General features: G+C 38.5%; 1 protein-coding gene across 12 annotated transcripts in view; it reads right to left on the bottom strand.

Moving 5' to 3' along the window:
- Positions 1 to 12,892: 12,892 nt before the first annotated feature.
- Positions 12,893 to 19,602, bottom strand: part of PLEKHA1 (pleckstrin homology domain containing A1) — a 59,213-nt gene continuing 52,503 nt past the window's right edge. For 5 of the 12 annotated variants that reach the window (XM_033180366.1, XM_033180390.1, XM_033180381.1 and 2 more), the window contains 4 exons: positions 18,209 to 18,298; positions 17,111 to 17,173; positions 16,911 to 16,981; positions 12,893 to 15,635 (listed from right to left, as the gene is read on the bottom strand). In XM_033180366.1, the coding sequence (XP_033036257.1) occupies positions 15,425 to 15,635; positions 16,911 to 16,981; positions 17,111 to 17,173; positions 18,209 to 18,298 (435 nt within the window). In that variant the 3' untranslated portion in view covers positions 12,893 to 15,424. Of the gene's footprint in view, positions 15,636 to 16,832; positions 16,982 to 17,110; positions 17,174 to 18,208; positions 18,299 to 19,602 lie in introns of all 12 variants that reach the window. The other 7 variants (XM_033180397.1, XM_033180455.1, XM_033180404.1 and 4 more) reach the window with 6 other exon arrangements.

The following is a 19,602-nucleotide window of genomic DNA, read 5'->3' on the forward strand; positions in this document are numbered from 1 at the left end:
TGGCATGTCACGGGTGGCAGCCCTTCTGGCTCTTGTCTGTACCAGGTGCCACAGAAATGGGGACAATGCTCTTCTGTGTGCCCCACTCTGCCACCGTTGTCCTGAAGAACAACACTTCTTGTCTTTCCTGTCTTCAAAATGCAGATTTTATTCACAGCCTTCTCTATCGTCAGAGCACCAATCCAGTCTTCCTCTCCTTCCATGTACACAGGTTCCTCAAGGCAAATCTCCTTCCTCTAAAGACAAACAGTTACCTGGGAGATCCCTAGATGGTAGAATCCTCTGTCCACAGAGTCACCAAACACATCTTCTGCCATGGTCTGACTGTTGGTGTCCTCCCAAAATGCATATGGAACCTGATGCCCAATGTGATAGCGTTTGGGAAGAGGGGCACCTTTTGGGGAGTTATTGCCATGAGGGCTCTACCTTCATGAATGCGATTACTGCCCTTATAAAAGAGGCTCAAGCGAACTCCTTCACCCCTTCTGCCATGTGAGGACACAGCAACAATGAGCCATCTATGAAGCACAGAGCAGCCCTCGCCAGACACCGAGTCTGCTGACACCTTGATCTTGGACTTCCCAGCCTCCAGAAATGTGAGCAATAGATTTCTGTTGTTTATACATCACCCAGTCTGATATTTTTGTACAGCACCCCAAATGTACTAAGACAGCTAGACTCTAAGTTTCATCTCAGGTTTACAGGAACAAGCATCCTGACAATATTACAAACTTAATGTAATTCCAAGTTTTTAAAAGTAGAATTTTTTGGAACTTCAAAATAAGCAGTTGGACGTTCAAGAATACTGAGAATAGAAAAACATTTCTATCAGATATTAAAATATAAATAATTACTAATATATAATACTATAGAGAAATATTCATATTAATGATATAAAAAGTTGTGAAATGGACTCCAATGTAAGTAATTAGTGCCTAATATTCCAAATCAATGAGAGAAATAGATTTTAAAAACAAATAGCATAGAGAAAACTGGCTCAATTTCAGGGATGAGGTAGAAAAGTATATTAGATCTTTATGCTATTTGCCAAAATCATTCCACGCGTATTTAACTTTTAGAAGTAAAAAAGGTATTGGAAAGTATTATAAGTATATATATAAAACCTTTGTGTGGCAAATTACTTTCTAAGTGTGATAACAAAGGCAAAATCCAAAAAGAAACTTAAAATAACCATAAATAAGAGACAAATGATGAACAAGAGTCACATTTCAGTACAGGACAAAGGTAAGTAAATACAGAAAAAAGATTTATGTTTATATACAAAGGATTCTTAGATCTCAATAAGAAAACTTCAACAGCAATGAAAAACTTGAGATAAAAACAGGCAATTTACACAAAGGATAAAATAGAAATGTTCAGTTAACATTTAAAAAAACCTTATAGTTTTCAAAGAAATACAAATAAAAATCACAAGATACCATTTTTCTTTAATCAGACTGCCAAAAATTAAAAGTATGGACAAAACTCAGTACTGTCAAGGATGTGCGGAAATGGGCACTCTTTTTTTTTTTTTTTCTGAGATGGAGTTTCGCTCTTCTTGCCCGGGCTGGAGTGCAATGGTGCCATCTTGGCTCACTGCAACCTCCCCCTCCCGGGTTCAAGCGATTCTCCTGCCTCAGCCTCCCGAGTAGCTGGGATTACAGTCATGCGCCACCACACCCGGCTAAATTTGTATTTTTAGTAGAGACAGGGTTTCTCCATGTTGGTCAGGCTGGTCTCAAACTCCTGACCTCAGGTGATCTCCCCACCTCAGCCTCCCAGTGTTGGGATTACAGGCATAAGCCACCCCACCCGGCCTGCACTCTCATGCACTATTGATGGGAGCGTAAATTAGTATATCCTTCCTAGGTCTTTTGACAGTACCACGATAGGAAGCGCATATACCTTTGAGAGCAACAAACCCATGCCTGGGAGTATATCACTAGTGGAGAAAAGACATGGCCTGCAGTATTGTTAAAATAGTGAAGAAGTAGAAACAATCAAAATGTCCAATATAGGAATGGTTAAAGTTTTTTTTCTGTATAAATACACAAGGGAAGACCTTAAACCTTTATAAATAGTGGTGTCCATATATATTTATTGATAAGTAAGAGTGTCTGTAACATACTGCTGCATGGAAAACAGGCTACAAAACAACATATGGAGCATGGTCCCAAATACGTCAACTTGCCAATGTCTATGTGTAAATAAGCACAAAGAGCCATCCAGAATAAAGTCGAGTCATGAGAAGTCTGGGGATTTTTGCTTGTATTGTTTTGTGTGGTGTGTGTGATATTTGGCTTGTTTACAGAGGCTACAGATTTTTATACACACACACACACACACACACAAATAAAGCTATTTACATACACATTTAGTAAAAGACTTGGAAGTACAATCACTGAAATGTCAACACAGGTCATTTCTTGATGAAATTACAAATTATTTTTATTTCTTTTCTTCTTGCTTACATAAATGTTCTACAATAGGGTGTTCACTGTAAAATCAGAAAAAAAATTAAGGCTATTCTTTTTTTAAACAAAACAAAGATTCTTGTCTTGAGGAAGGCTTAGGCTCACAAAAGAAAAAAAAAAAAGTAAAGACTCTAGTACAGTAACAGCGATGGTGGCTCTGTGTCCACAATAGCACAGAGACCAAAGAAAGGAATGGTCAGTACCAGCAGTGGGAGCCAGGGAGGCTCCGTGTCACATGGCAAAGTGAGTCATGGAAGGTAATGAGGAGCTCACGAAATGGACAGACAGAGGAGCTCACGAAATGGACAGACAGGGAAGTTAAGGGAAATCATTTCCACAGAATTACACTCGAAGGGTTATCCTCGCTTCTAAGGGTGAATATGGAAGACCACCTAAAAAGTCTTCTACAAAACCTGTGAAGGACATTGGTCCCCACGTTACTCAGTATCACCTGGAGCAGAATCCACATCATAAAAGATTCCAAACATTTAATACGTGGAAGGTTCTCTAGCTCTAAAAGGTGATATGGTTAGTTGCATCAAACAACAAGGGCTATTCTAGAACTCAACGTTTTCCTTTTCCGTTGTCAGAAAGCTCACAGTTTAGTTGGTGTTTATATGTGATTACCACTTTTCTTCGATTACTGATGAAATTCTGTCTATATGGAAGACCATCAAATAAAGAAATTTTTTTATTCCAACCTGTGTTTCATGTTTAATTGGTCAGAGCCAGTTCATGTACAAAGGCTTTCTCAGTGGGTTCTTTATCTGAACCATAGAACACAGGCAGTGATTTAGGTAACTGTTTTCTCGGTTCTAAAGATATTATGTAACTAAGGCCATTCTAGACGCATAGGAGAGAAGTTAATTCCTTACATGTAATGGATAATGGATATCTTAGGGCGGAGGATCTCAAACTTTGTTTTTGTTTTTGTTTTTGAGTGAGGGGCTCACTGTGTTGCCCAGATTGGAGTGCAGTGACACATCAGGGCTCACTGCAGCCTTCATCTCCCAGGCTCAAGCGATCCTCTCACCTCAGCACCCACTGCGAGTAGCTGGGACTACAGACATGCACCACCATGCCTAATTGTTTTTGAATTTTAGTAGAGACGACGTCTCACTATGTTACCTAGGCTCATCTCGAACTCCTGAACTCAAGCAATCCTCTCGCCTCGGCTTCCCAAAGTGCTGGGATTGTAGGTGTGAGCCACCATACCCAGCCGATGTCAAACTTTAATGGGTGCCAGAATCACCTGTAGGCCTTGTTAAAACAGATTGCCTGTCCTAATCCCAGAAAATCTGATTCAGTAGGACTGGGATGGGAGCAATAATTTGCATTCTAGCAAGTTCTCAGTAATGCTGACATCATTGATCTCAGGGACCACACTTTGAGAACCACTGCCTTAGGGGGTTAGGATTAATTTCTCTCACAGCAGACTGAAGAGGAGCCCACGAAGTGATTGTTAGCACCTGAAATTAAACGTAAAACCAAACATGCATAAGTATGAAAGGGGCCCAGGACGAGCTGCTGAAACCACTGCATTGGTGTAGTGCTTATACAGTGGCCATTACTACTAGAATCCATTTGCATTTTGCTTATTTACATCCCCTTTGGGCCAATCTAATCAACAAAGAGCTGCATTTGGACTGTTTTCATTTTCTAATCTCTTCCAAATGTTGAAATCTTCGGCTTTTAAAAGGCACTACAGTGAAAGGAGAAAAGCTATTTAGTCAGCCCAAAGTTTAAGAGCAAAAGTTTAAAGTCAATTCCGTTCCAATGAACTGAACTGAACATTGGCATGGGAAGGGAGAAAGGAATCAGGTGTTTTGGGGTCACCATGGCTTGTATGATGGGAAAGATGAGAAAGCAATTCCAACACCTCAAGGAGAAAGTGGCATTTTGGTGAGAATTGAAGGATGGGTGGAATTAACAGGCAACAATTATTAGGAAAGTGGCATTCCAGGCAGAAGAAACAGCACGAATAATAGCAGGAAGGTGGGAAACTGGGAGATGAAAAGGTTTGTTTGAACTGGAGTGCAGGATATACACAGAAGCACTGTGTGAGAAGGTGGACATGGAAGGGCCATGAACATAGGCTAAGAAGTTCAAATGCTATTCACTAGGACAGTGTTTCTCAAATGGGGAACCTAGACATGTTCTCCAGGGACCACATGTTCAAGAGATTATACTTTTTACATTGAATTTTGATAATTTTTTAAAGACTCCTAAATTTAATTTGGATGGCCTCCTCTTACCTGAGTACTACCACTTTAATCTGGTGGCATGTTTGTGATCACATTGCTGCCAGGTACAAATCAGAAGATATCACAACTTGTCATATAAGCAATCTTCACAGCAGTTGTATATTTTGAGTTGAAGAACAAAGTGGGATCTGCAGTAATGTGTTTCTCCTTAAATAAGTTCTGTATATTGTGCTCAGCTCTGAGCAAATACATTTAAAAACTTAGATAAAATGTATAATTTTCTATGGATATAATTGATCAAAACTGACCCCAGAAAAGATAGAAAGCCTAAGCATATCAATTTTCATAGAGGAAATGAGGAAGTTGTCAGTGGCACACCCTCAAAAGAACACCAGGTTGAAAGGGTTTCTGAGGGGAAGTCCACTAACTCTTTAAGGAGTATAGAATACCAACTCTTTTTTTTTTTTTTTTTTGAGATAGAGTTTCACTCGTCACCCAGGCTGGAATGCAGTGGCACCATCTTGACGCACTGCAACCTCCGCCTCACCAGTTCAAGTGATTCTCCTGCCTCAGCCCCACAAGTGGCTGGGATTACAGGCACCTGCCACCATGCCCAGCTAATTTTTTGTATTTTTAGTAGAGACAGGGTTTCGTCATGTTGAGCAGGCTAGTCTCGAACTCCTGACCTCAGGTGATCCACCCACCTCGACCTCCCAAAATGCTGGGATTAGAGGCATGAGCCACTGGGCCCAGCCTAGAATACCAGTTCTTTTGAAGCTGTTCTGTAACAGCTTAAAATTAAAACAAACAAACAAAAAACCCAAAAAAACCCTTTCAAGCATTTTCTATGAAGCTAGTAAAACACCACATAACCTACAAAGACTAGAGCTACACCAAAGAAAAATGCAGACCAATATGATTTATATTCATGCAAAAATCCCTAATAGCAAACAAAATCTAGCAGATTTTAAAAATACCTATCTTGACCAAATGGGATTTATTCCAGAAATGTAATGATGGTTAAATATTGGGAACTGGATTAATAGCTTTCACCAAATTAAAGAGGGATAAAAATATTATTTCCAGACAAATTGAAGATACGTAACAAAATTCAATCACCATTCTTCACTTAAGAAAAAAATCTCAATAAAATATGAATAGTTGGATACTTCTTTAACCTGATAAAATATTTCTCAGCCCACAAGCCAGCAGCATGGGGAATCACTAGAGCAAGCTTGTCCAACCCACAGCCCATGGGCCGCATGTGACCCAGGACTGCTTTGAATGCGGCCCAACACAAATTCGTAAACTTTCTTAAAACATTATGAGATTTTTTTTTTTTTTTTTTTTTTTTTTTTTTTTGAGACGGAGTCTGGCTCTGTCGCCCAGGCTGGAGTGCGGTGGCCGGATCTCAGCTCACTGCAAGCTCCGCCTCCCGGGTTCACGCCATTCTCCTGCCTCAGCCTCCCGAGTAGCTGGGACTACAGGCGCCCGCCTCGTCGCCCGGCTAGTTTTTTGTATTCTTTAGTACAGACGGGGTTTCACCGTATTAGCCAGGGTGGTCTCGATCTCCTGACCTTGTGATCCGCCCGTCTCGGCCTCCCAAAGTGCTGGGATTACAGGCTTGAGCCACCGCGCCCGGCAACATTATGAGATTTTTTTGCGAGTTTTTTTTTTTGTTTTTTTTTTTAGTTCATCAGCTATCATTAATGTTAGTGTATTTCATGTATGACTCAAGACAATTCTTCTTCTTCCACTGTGGCCCAGAGAAGCCAAAAGATTGGACACTCCTGCACTAGATGCTTTTCTACTGAAGTCAGGAGTGTGACAAAAATGACCAGTTTTCAGTTATTGAACACTGTCATTCTTACACAAAGAACTCAGTGGGTTTTCAGTGCTGCTCGGAATATCCTAAATGTCCCTAGTCCATTCTTTCTCCACAATCCTAGACATCTATTCTCTCATACCCTTCACACCTTTCCCCACCTTACTTGCAGTTGAGAATTCTGTTTCCTAGTTTATTGACACTACGGCAGAGACTTTCAGAGACTTACCCCTCCACGTCTACCCACTTAACCAGTGGCTGCACCACATACTGTGCCTTCCTACCACAGATAAACACCTGTGCATTTGGAGAAGTCAAGTCTTCAACTTGTGCCCTAGCTTCCATTTCATCTCACCTCAAGGACTTGTCCCAACAATTCTGTACTCTTATACATCATCAATCTTTCTTTTCCTACTGGGTCATTTCATCAACAAATAAGCCACCAATTTTTAATTAATTAATTTATTTATTGAGACAGTGACTCACTCTATCACCCAGGCTAGAGTGCAGTGGCACTATCACAGCTCACTGTGGCCTCAACCTCCCCAGGCTCAGGTGATCCTCCCACCTCAGCCTCCCAAGTAGCTGGGACTACAGGTGTACGCCACCACCCTGCTAATTTTTGTATATTTGTAGAAATGGGGTTTTGCTATGTTACCCAGGCTGGTTTTGAACTCCTGGATTCAAGCTATTCTCCCACCTAGACCTCCAAAAGTGCTGGGATTAAGGGCGTGAGCCACTGTGTCTGGCCAAGCCACTATCTTAAGAAGACAAGACTACTTTTGCTACTAGCAACCATCACCTTTCTCCAGTCCTCTTGCAGCAAAACTCCTCAAAAAGAGTTCTACTTGTCACCACCACTCCATCAGAACAGGCCCTGGCAAGATCACCAATGACATCTGTACTGTCCATGTTGCTAAACATAATGGGCATTTCTCAGGCTGCCTCTTAAACCTGACCTATGAGCAGCATTTGACACATCTGATCACCTCTTTCTCCTTGCTTCATTTTCACTTGGCTTCTAAGACACTACGTACTCTTAATATCCTATTGACGTGGTGGTCACACCACCTCATGTGTCATGGCTACTTCCTCCTCCTCTTCCAAAGCTCTTAATATTGGAGTGCCCCAGGGCTCATTCCATGGTTTTTTCTTCTTTCATCTTCATTCTCTCTAAAGGTGATCTCATCCAGTTTCAAAGCTTTCAATAGCACCTAATACTTTGAAGACGCCCACATTTTTATTTCCAATAATAATTTCTCTCAATTCCAAATCTGCATATCCAAATGCCTGCCTGCCATTTCTACTGGGATGTCTGACATGTCAACCCTAACATTCAATACTGCGAACAATACGGCAATCATCATCTTTTCCATCAAACCTGCTCTACCTGCAATCTTTGCTACCTCAGTTCATGGCTTCTAGTTGTTGGGGCCAAAAACCTTGTCATTATCCTTAATTCTTCCCTTCCTTTCACTTGCCATATCTGATCCAGATAAGGTACCAAAGACAGGCAAAAAAAAAAAAACAAAAAAAACAAAAAAAAAAAACAAAAAAAGGCCGGGCGCAGTGGCTTACGCCTGTAATCCCAGCACTTTAGGAGGCCGAGGCGGGCGGATCACGAGGTCAGGAGATAGAGACCATCCTGGCTAACAAGGTGAAACCCCGTCTCTACTAAAAATACAAAAAAAATTAGCTGGGCGTGGTGGCGGGTGCCTGTTGCCCCAGCTGCTCAGGAGGCTGAGGCAGGAGAATGGCGTGCACTCGGGAGGTGGAGCTTGCAGCGAGCCAAGATCGCACCACTGCACTCCAGCCTGGGCAATAGAGCGAGACTCTGTCTCAAAAATAAATAAATAAATAAAAATAAAAAGGTTGTTGTAAATTCCTGACAATGGAAAATTCCCTAAATCACCTCCTTTCCTCCCCGCTAAAGAAAACGTGCATGAGAGGTATACACACCACAGTTTGGGAGGGAAAGAGGCAATGGAGCCTTAAGAGAACAATTTAAACTTTCTCCATCACTTTGGACCCCTGCAACATTTAGAAATTTATAGTCACATGGCTTTTACTTAGAAGTACTTCTTTTTCTTATGGGACCCCCCAAAAGGCCCTCTCCATCACAACATTCATCTTACCCACTCCATCATCACCCATGGGCCATCTCGGTCTCTGACATGTAGTTTTTCATGCTACTGTAGTTTTCCATGCTAGATTTTATCACATATTACTTTATATTTTGGCAGATTCCTTGCAGACATCTTTGTCGTCTTCTTAGGCCTCCTGTGTGCTGCATGTTGTCCACTGAAGACACCAATTGACCCAACTCCAACAGGTCAAAGCTTCTCCACGTGGTAAAACCCTGTTAGCCTACACCAAGTGATTATGTTTATAACCAGGCCCTATAGCTATTTCTAAAGCAAGAATCCAGCATCTTAAGGCTATTTTAATCTGTTACTATTTATTTTGGCAACCTTATTTATCGAATGTCGGGGCTTGAAATTTCAGGGAAGTTGTAGTTTGATACTTACCTATTGATTCTCAAATGTTAAATTTAAAGGTATGTATAAATAATCTGTCATTTGAAATAGTATGGTTCTAGAAATGTTGAAAACAGATTGAATTCAACTCATTTAGTAATCTGGAAGCAAGACTTCTACTGAGACAGTAGAAGTAGTATGTTAAGAGCCCAAACATTGGTATCAGAAAGATACATTTCAAGTCTAATGTGACTCTGGACAAGTGGCTAAGTCGGTTTCCAAACCTGTAGAATAGGAGATGGATGTGACTATAAAAAGGAAAACAAGGAGGGGCCTTTGTGATGATGGAACTGTTCTGCATCTTGGCTGTATCAGTGTCAGTATCCTGGTTATAATACTGTATTAGTTTTTCAAGATGTTGTTGGGGGGAAACTGAGTAAAGGGTACACAATATCTTTTCTTTTTCTTTTTCTTTCTTTTTGAGATGGTGTCTCATTATTTTGCCCAGGCTGATCTCAAACCCCTAAGCTCAAGTGTTCCAATGCCTCAGCTTCCTGAATAGCTAGGACTACAGGCGTGTGGGTCAACATTATTCTTACAGAAATAGAAACTGACAGTTAGGACATAATTTCAAAACCAAAACTTCATTTTCTAAACCCAGGTAAGTTCTTGGAAATAATTAAAGCTCTTTCCAAATAGGACCAAATACTAAATATTCCCCATTTTGAAAGTTTGGAAAGTTTTAATTCTTACAACTACATGTGAACCTACAGTCATTTATATATAAAAAAATTGTAATTTTTAAATGTTGGTTTAACTTTTGTATTAATTTCAAAACTATCCTAGGCAATCACATATCTTCTCTAATTTTCTATGATGGAGGCAATGAACAAAGACTCCAAATTACCAAATTTTAAATTTAGCAATGATATAACCAGAAGGTGGTGCTGTTACCACATGAATATACCACAGTAAGGCACTATTAAATATATCAAAAAATACAGATTTCATCAATCAAAATTGTAAATGCTAGCCTCAATTCAGCAGTATTTTCAACGTGTGTCTTACTTGAGGTTTAAAACATACAATTTAATCATTTAAAAAATAGATAACATACACAAATCCTACATAAACTTCTAAACAGAGACCTAGTATTAAGCTAGTCATATCTTTGCATTTTTGATACAAATATGTCTTGCCTCACCAACTGTTAACAGAACTTTTGATAAAGGTACAAGCACCACTTACTGAAAATTCCTGAACTGCAACTAGAAGTGAAAGAAAAGCTAAGAAAGGGATTTCCTTTTTGTTAAAAAGCAAAAATGTTTCCAACTTTCCCTTATTTTGGGTTTAGGATAAAAACATTAAAAATACTTTTCAAAGGAAAAAAAATAAGTTGCATCAGTTAATAATAATTACCAAGACAGAGATAGCTTTTATCCAATTCCATTTTATATAACATAGAAAGTTAAGTTCCAAAACACAGACACTTGCCTAAAGTCACATACAGCAGAACTAGAGTTGAAGACAGACGCCAGGACGCCGGGTCTAAGACAGCCATTATATTCAGACCAATGAGACACTAGGCAAGAAGAAAGTTTCATTACAAAAGGCAGTATTTTTGCTTGAACCATGTATTGTTAGCCTAATTCTACTAGTCAAATTAGTTAGATATTTTCAAAAATGGACAAAATCTGTCCAGGAATAAGCTTTAAATAAAACTTATGTAACCATAAAACACAGCTACTTACTTGGAGCAGCATCAACAAGACTATAGCAGCAGTGGACAAACACCATGGTAACAATCAGGTGTCCAAGACAAAATGGGAAAGAAAGGAACACTGGAACATCAGTCACTTTCAAGGAAGCAGGCTCCTGGACAAGTATGACTGAAATTGTTACCCAGGCTATTAGCACCTCCCATGACTGGCGTGAACAAGAAAACATGGCTTACACATGCAATGGCACTTTTGGTAAGAAAATAATCTTTTAGAAAAATAGATAGGACATATTAAAAAATTAAAACCTCATTTGCTAAACCTAGATAAGTTCTTGGAAATAATTAAAAGCTCTTCCTAAATAGAACCAAATACTAAATGCTCCCCTTTTTGAAAGTGCTGAACATGCTGCAATAAAGGGGTACCAAACATAAACATATCCACGGTCTAACGGAACTATAGAAAAACCTAAATGCAGGTAAAATGCAGACACAAACCTCAAGGTCCTTGCATTCTAGGGCAAATGTGTTCCATCCATTTTAGCAGCAGCATATTAGAACACACACAGGAAGGACATACGCTGCTGTTGCATGGCTAGACATTCACAAGTCACTTGACTCAACAGATCTGAGGATCTAAGACGAATAAAGCATTTCACACAACAAATGGCCTTCAGAAAAAGAGACTGAGAAGAAAAAAAAACGAACACTAAGCCAATGTGTTTTGGAGAGGAGGTGCGGAATGCCATAGGTTATTAGGAAGCAACCTGGTATATGTGGCTGGATTACTCTAGCTACACCCTGAGCATAGATCCTAATGATGCTCCCAAGTACAGTGAGAAGCCAACAGTTACAGCTTCGTTGCTAATGTGCCCCATGGGCCAGGCAAATCCTCCTCCTTTCTGGGGTCTCAATCTATCTCAGTTAGCACTGAAGGTGGGGGCTTGGCCTAGTTCATCTTTAAGATGTCATTCAGCTTTTCAGGAAAAACCAACAGATGAAGATGTCTACTTTGATACCTAAGCTGCACAATGACAGAAATAGGGTAGTCCAGAAGAGCCCCAACAGGACATAAATAGGTGAGCAGAGATACTGATTCAAAGTCATTGCTGGCTAAATTTCAGAGGACAAGGTATGAACATGCCAGGGAAAAGCAGCAGGATCTGACAATGGATTGGACACAACAAGCAAAAGAAGGTATCTCGAACCATTGAAGGCAAGTTGCTTTAAGGAAAGAATATTCCAGAATTTCAAAAGTATGATTTATCTAACAAATAGGTATATACTTTTCTCTAATGTTCACACATTCTACATTAATGCCTTGTCCTCACTGGAGAAGTATTTAAGCTTTACCTGTGCACCAAGCACTGCACTAGGCCCTGTATATGGTGTTCACTGCAACAGACGTGGAACATTTATCACCAATAGGCAACATTTGCAAGGAGCAGCCTCTAAGGCCTGGCAGTTTTCTGCGTGCATCTCAACTGCCCACCCGGAGATTAAGATGCCCTCTGCTTTCCGCCTTACATCATGCCGTCTAAATAATCACGGAGCACTGTAAGCAGCCCAGATGATTCACAAAATGCTCTGAGGCTGACGTATGATAATTTTGCTTTTGAAAACGTGTTTTTTTTTGGCCGGGTGCGGTGGCTCAAGCCTGTAATCCCAGCACTTTGGGAGGCCGAGACGGGCGGATCACGAGGTCAGGAGATCGAGACCATCCTGGCTAACACAGTGAAACCCTGTCTCTACTAAAAATACAAAAAACAAGCCGGGCGAGGTGGCGGGCGCCTGTAGTCCCAGCTACTCGGGAGGCTGAGGCAGGAGAATGGTGTGAACCCAGGAGGCGGAGCTTGCAGTGAGCTGAGATCGCACCACTGCACTCCAGCCTGGGCCACAGAGCGAGACTCTGTCTCAAAAAAAAAAAAAAAAGAAAACGTGTTTTTTAATTAAGAAAAATAAGCAAGTTCTTTCTCCTATCAAAAAAAAAAACCATTTTTCCTTCTATAATTTCACATGAAGGGATGCCTTGAGAATTCACAGATTTGAAGTTTCTTATTCTTGCAAAGATGACCAAATAATTACTCAGTCCTTAAATATGTAAACTAAAGTCAATTAACCAAACACATCCCTAATCATTGTATTTACTTGTTCACACACGGGCTGAACCAAACAAAATGAGAAATAAGTCAGAATAAACTCTGTGCAGTTTATTCTCAAGTCATTACAGTGTTCAACCAGTTTGACATATAAAGATAACAGACTTTAACAGTAAATGTTGGGAGGCACACATATATTCCCATTCTGAAAGAAGACATGTTATATATACAGAAAAAAAACGCAGCAAATATTAAGGTATTCAAAGTATTTTTTTTGAACTCAGATGTGACATATTTACAAGAAAAGTGTGTACGTTTGAAAATAATTAAATAGTTTCCATAGACTTATAAAAGAATTGAGATAAATATTAGGAGACCCTGACAATCACAAGAACATTTTCCTATGCTATTGAACAAGGATAGTTCTATTTTTAAATGTCCCAAAATAGAGCTAATATTTTGCCACCATGAAATATATCAAATTGCAAATACCAAAATGTGCTAAAATGAACATGCAATGTGGAAGCTGTACCAAAATTAAACAGCATTAGAAATATTGCAAAGTATCTATATTTAAGATTTCTCGGGTGTGTTCATGAAAAAGGAACTTTCAAAAAAGCCATTATAATGAATATATCAGCAGAAAAAGTGATAACTCATTAAAATCTCTTTACGCTATCACTTTCAAATGTAGCTGCAAAAGAGAAAAAACCTTAATATAACTTTAAAAAAATATTAGCTTATGAATAAAAAAGTTGAGTGGTGCATTCTTTATGCATACAGATTTTTAAACCGATACTGTATAATTCTAATATATCTTAACCTCTGGACCCCACTGCTGTAGTAGGAAAGTTTTTCTCTGTCTCAGACAAGAAGTCATCTAAGAAAATGAAAACGAGAAATTTTCAGTGATATGTATGAATTCAAAACAAAACAGTACTGTAAAATGGCAAAATATAAAAATAGCAGCATGTGAAATTCAAGACTGTTTTCTTAAAGCAAATGTTTAAGACTGAACCTCAAACACGGTACTTATGGGTCGGGTGCGGTGGCTCACACCTGTAATCCCATCACTTTGGGAGGCTGAGACAGGTGGATCACCTGAGGTCAGGAGTTCAAGACCAGCCTGGCCAACACGGTGAAACCCCATCTCTACTAAAATACAAAAATTAGCCAGGTGTGATGGCACGCACTTGTAATCCTAGCTACTCGGGAAGCTGAGGCAGGAGAATTGTTTGAACCCAGGAGGCGGAGGTTGTAGTGAGCTGAGATCACGCCGCTGCACTCCAGCCTGGGCAACAGAGCGAGAGTCCGTCTCAAAAAAAAACCACACGGTACTTACTCAAACTGGTCTATAATTCAACACCAGAAACTAAAGATTCTTTAGAGAGGTGCTTATATCTATATCCCTATGATTAAATGTATTCTCGAATTTGTTTTTTAAAACAAATATATTGCACAGGTAGTAGAATACCAGCATTCTGGTATCTCTAACATAAAATGCTATCTTATTTAACACATTAAACTATTCTACTGAAAATTAATTTTATCCCAATGTTTAAAACCAGTCACGTAGGACTTTTAAGCACATTAATCTCAAAACATTCCTAAACAAGATGAAAAAACACAGGCACTTGAATATAGGCTATCAGTGACAAAAAGTAGAGGTCACAACAATTTCATGACTAAGGGCAGTTATGTCTTTACATATAAACTTGAGGTCTTTCACCAATCCAAATATAGAAATAAGAACTATTTACAAAACTTTGATAAGAAAATCAGATCTCCCAAAAATTTCCTACCAAATAATTTTTGCTGAATAAAGCACTGACTGCTCCAAGGCCTGATGAAGCTTTTTCAAACAAATGTCTAAGACACAGTTGTTTGAATTCTAGTTTTCTTCTTTTCTCTACGCTGATATAACCCACAACCCTTACTGTTGGTCTAATAATATCCTCTATGCAAAATAAGTCACCTCAAGATTCAGGGCATCAAAAATGGTTATAATTTCAAAATCATCCACATTGTTGTATAAATTTTACAGCACCACAGACATCATGAGTTTAGGTATCTTGGTTTGGCAATATATTTCATGTGGTAATATTGACCAATAACAATGTGTAAATATTGAACCTTTAATAGGAAGTCATTGTGGCATTTTTTAAATGACCAAAGTTATTAATAAGCATTTTTAATGTTTTAAGTTGTTAAACATTTAAATTGTCAAAATCACTAGGAAAAAAATATTACACATACATTGTTACCACCCGAATGAGAACACGCAATGCTTCAGACAGATGATACTGAGATATTTTGGATTTTTCCTTTTCTTTCTTTTTTAAAGAAATTATATTTAGTTTGGCCACTCCCTAGATTCTTGGTTTACCAGCTTATAAAGAGTACACCTAAGAGGCAGTATAATATACGCACTAAAAACCATTTTCCCCTTTACCATCTTTGGCTAGAAGCCTCATGAAAGGAAACTGAGGACAGCAGAGGCAGGCAGACTCCATGCACTTCTGCCTCACACGTCACTGACCGGAAGGCTCGCGTCATCCAAGTCTACCAGGTCACAATCTTTTTCCTGAGGGCCATTTATACTTTGAGGTTTTAACAGAGCTTGTTCAGTCATTTTGGAAGCTGGTTCTCTTGGAGAGACAGTCTGGACCTTGAAGTTCCCTGGCTTGACCTTGGCAAGAGATTCATAAAATCCTCGCTTCTCCATGGTAAAGGCTGAGACCAAAGAGTTGCTGCGAGAGGCTGTGGAATGTGAGGTGGCGGCGGCTGCGTTGGCAGGACGGAAAGCGTGTTTGGATTCTGAAGGACCGGGGGGATGCTCCTGCAAAAAGGAGTGGCAGTCAGACACAGTCAATCACTAATGACCAGGTTAGTAACTCAGCGTGAGACCTGATTCTCTGAAAAACAGAACACACACACACACACACACACACACACACACACAAGGCAGCAGCAGAAGCCATGCAGCATAAATGTGCAAGTTCTTTCCCAAAGCAATGCATTTTTAGAGGTGAGTTTAAAGCAATGATAGCCAAAAACCATTTCCACTAGGAAACCAGTTCCGTCACCAAAGCCGAATTTGGCAGCCTATGACACTTTGAAGATTCAGCCAACCTAAACTGAAATATAGTGTTCCAGCTGCAACTGAACTGTGTTTAAAAGAGAACCTCCTGGCTGTATCATTTTATTTAAGAGTATATTCTCAGTCAACACTAGGAATTATCTCACATATTTTAGAATGAAAAAAATGAAAATATAGCCTATTAACAATGAAAGGCCATATTTCTTTAATAAGCACGAATCAACATCTTTCAAACATTATTTTGCCGATAAGACTTAGTTTTTACTTCCCTGAATTTCACTGCAACCAATAATAACACAGTCTTTTCATTTTATACTTAATTTTAGTTCTGAATAGGTCACATATTCATATGGCTTAATATTTTAAAGGTAACAAAGGGTACACATTTATCATATTTTAAACTGTGGTGAAATAATTATCAGTTGTGAATGTTAATTTCAATATGCTTCTAACTAGATCAAATCTGAAGATATCCTTAAATATGACCATTCTAAATACATTGCTATGTACTAGTATATTATATTCATTTATGATACCAGTGCCTTTGAAATCAAAGTGCTACAAATTACCAAAACACTACAGACTCCTATTAACGGCTAAATTTCAGAGATTTTTAAATGCCATGCAAACTATAGTAATGTATAGTTTATCCAATGCATATGCATGCATTAGTTTGCATATATTATTAGAACAATGGTGCATTTCATAGTATATCTTAAAAATTTTTAAATACATAAAATATAGAAATTGAAACTCTTGCAGCAGTTGAGTATATTAATTTTTATATGTTAATGTCTCTTTCTGTTAGTAAAGTTGTATGTTTTATTTTTATTTTTAAATACACATATCCAACCTGATGACTACAGTGAAACAGTTTGCGTTAGTATTGACAAAATCAGTTACGATAACTGCAAAAGGCAGTTTGGTTAACTCAACTTTCTATGACCAGTTGTAAGTAGTGAGTAAGTCTGGGCCCTCCACTAAGAAGGCACGTTTGCGTGAGAGCCCACATACGTGCTGCATTCACCAGCTCTTGATGTATACCTCTGTATACAAGGGTTCGACAGCCTTCTGGCCTGCCGCATCTGGAACACAGTGCAAAGCTAAGATTAGAGTTAACCTATACTGGGTAGAGGGAGGAAAAGAGAAAGTTCTGCTGACAGTCATAGCTAGATAGTCCAATTTGCCCCCACCACAAAGCACAAAACACAAACATCCTTCTCCAACTTTTCCTCTTCCCAACAGACATTGTTTTTGCAGAGTCTCATACTTGACTGCTGAAAAAGTCACATAAAATACAGGCAGTTACAAAATGAACATCTATGAAAGTGACTTCTTAGATATTTCAAAAAGGATATAAAGAGAATGACAACAGTTAAGAAATCAGAAACATTGATTTCTATTATCTGTAGTTATCACTACCAGAAAATAAAAGGCAGTATTATTATACTATCAGAAAAAAATACTAAAAGTCTAAGTATCTAGCATATATATCATAGTAAATCTAGATAATAAAGGCTATCATGCTACATATGAGACTACTTGCTGCAGATGGCAGTGTTACATTTTAAGATACTTTAAATTTTCAGATCTGAGATCAGTGGCCAAAGTATTCCAAAGGCAAATCTAATTCTTATGTACTTGAACACAAGAAAAATCTTTTAAAAAATATGTCTGAGCAGAATGTTTAGTTGCATTTCAATTTTATTACCATACTACCACAAAGATAATTATGGTAGTTTTCAGAAGCAGGCTTCTAAAGCAGGTTTTAAGATGAGAATTAAAACATGAAATGGAAACACTGGGAGCACTGAACTGCATTTAAGGCCCCAGCTGCTCAGTGATCTTATGGCATGGTTAAGCCAAAGGTAAAAACCAAAACAAAACAAAAAAACCTGAACTGAAATCAGAGGAAGTAAAGAGGAAATTGAGATGTTCACAAAACTGTGTAACTAAAAGTCTTACATGATCAGGCCACACATCATATTAAGAATCTGTCAAATTATGTCAAATCTAGAGCTACTGACAAGTAAGAACTCCTAAAACAAAGCAAGGAAATGTTTATTCTTTAGTTGCCCTGCTTGTGCATTTAACACAATACAATGCACAGAAAGTTATGTATACGTAACACTACAAGGAAGCATTAAATTAGAAATGCATTATTTTTTGCAAGTTCAACTGGTATAAAAGTCAACATGCAAATAAATCTCAATAAAGAAGGAAACCAGGTGGATTGGGAGAGAGGAAGGAAAACAATTTAACAGGATGGGGGGCACCCAAGGGAGTATCACCCCAGAGGGCAGGAAACCTACAGAAGATGCGGATCTGCCGGGCCCCCGCTGTGCTACAATGGCGCCAGAGACTGCTTTAATCCAACTGTGCATCTCTTCAGGGCTGTCAGCCTAAAGGAAAAGAGACCTCATTCAAACAATTTTTCCTCAAAATCACCTTCCACTTCTATAAAGCCAATGTATTTATTTTGGTAACTTAAATACTGTCATCAACAAAATCACTCTAAGGCAACTGTTTCCAAAAAATTTGGAAATCATTTTTTTAAAGCCAGGTTTTGCTAGGTCTTAACTACGCAGAGACATAAATTGAGCATTTCAATGCCAAGATCAGACCCATCAAAAGGCGTCAATAATGAATACCTCCAGAGAGAAAACAAGGAGAGGAGGAAGGCAAAGAAAAACCCTTCTTATTTCATTCTATCTACTGCTACACTGTCTGAATCCGCTACAAGAATATTTATGTAGTTGTGTAATTTTTAAAAATTCTGACGTTCTTTTACATATTATTTTTCTGGAAATAATTTCTAGCAGTACCCTAAAGCCTACAACAAGTATTGACAGATAGGTCTGGCTTTCAATGTGAATTTTAAACCTTACTATGAAATTAATCCAATTAAATAAGGCCCCAAGTGGGCTGCAGATATACTGCCTCTTGTTTCTAGATTCTAGAATCCCTTACACTTCTAGAATCTAGAAATATGAAAAAATTTAAAATGCAGGATATTTTTGAATAAGTAATATTAACAAAGACTTGAAAAAAAAACCAAAAAACTAAAAGTAGCCAAAGGTAGAGTATACTTCATTCATTACTAATGGAAATACAATTCTAGAAATCAATTTGACAAAACAGAGAGGGTCATGCTCTGATACTTAATCTCGATCTAGAAACTTACCCTAAATAATTCAGGCAAAGTAATGCACAAAGATGTTTTTCATCACATTGTTTATTGCAATAAATGTACAAAAACTATGTATATGAACGTTCAGCAACAGAGTAATACAGAAACAATTTACTAGTGGAAATCAATACAATAGAGTATGGTGCAGTTCTAAAAGGTTTTCAGATAATTTTTAATGACATGGGAAAAAAATAACAATATAAGAAACAAATAGGATATAACACTATATTTAGTATGACCCTACCTATTGTAAAAATATATACCTTAAGAAAGGGAGCAAAATCCTAAGAATGGTTGCCTCAATGTGGGACTGAGTGATTTATAAAGCACATTTTTCTGAAATCTTTCTATATTTTCCAAGTTTTCTGGAACAAGCATATTTAACTTCAATAAAACAAAAACAAATCATCCTTTGATTTTTTTTTTTTTTTTTTGAGATAGGGTCTCTGTCACCTAGGCTAGAGTGCAGTAACACGATCTCAGCTTACTGCAACCTCCACCTCCTGGGTTCAAGCG

Source organism: Trachypithecus francoisi, unplaced genomic scaffold (genome assembly GCF_009764315.1).
Source record: "Trachypithecus francoisi isolate TF-2019V2 unplaced genomic scaffold, Tfra_2.0 Contig01579, whole genome shotgun sequence".
Classification (NCBI taxonomy): domain Eukaryota; kingdom Metazoa; phylum Chordata; class Mammalia; order Primates; family Cercopithecidae; genus Trachypithecus; species Trachypithecus francoisi.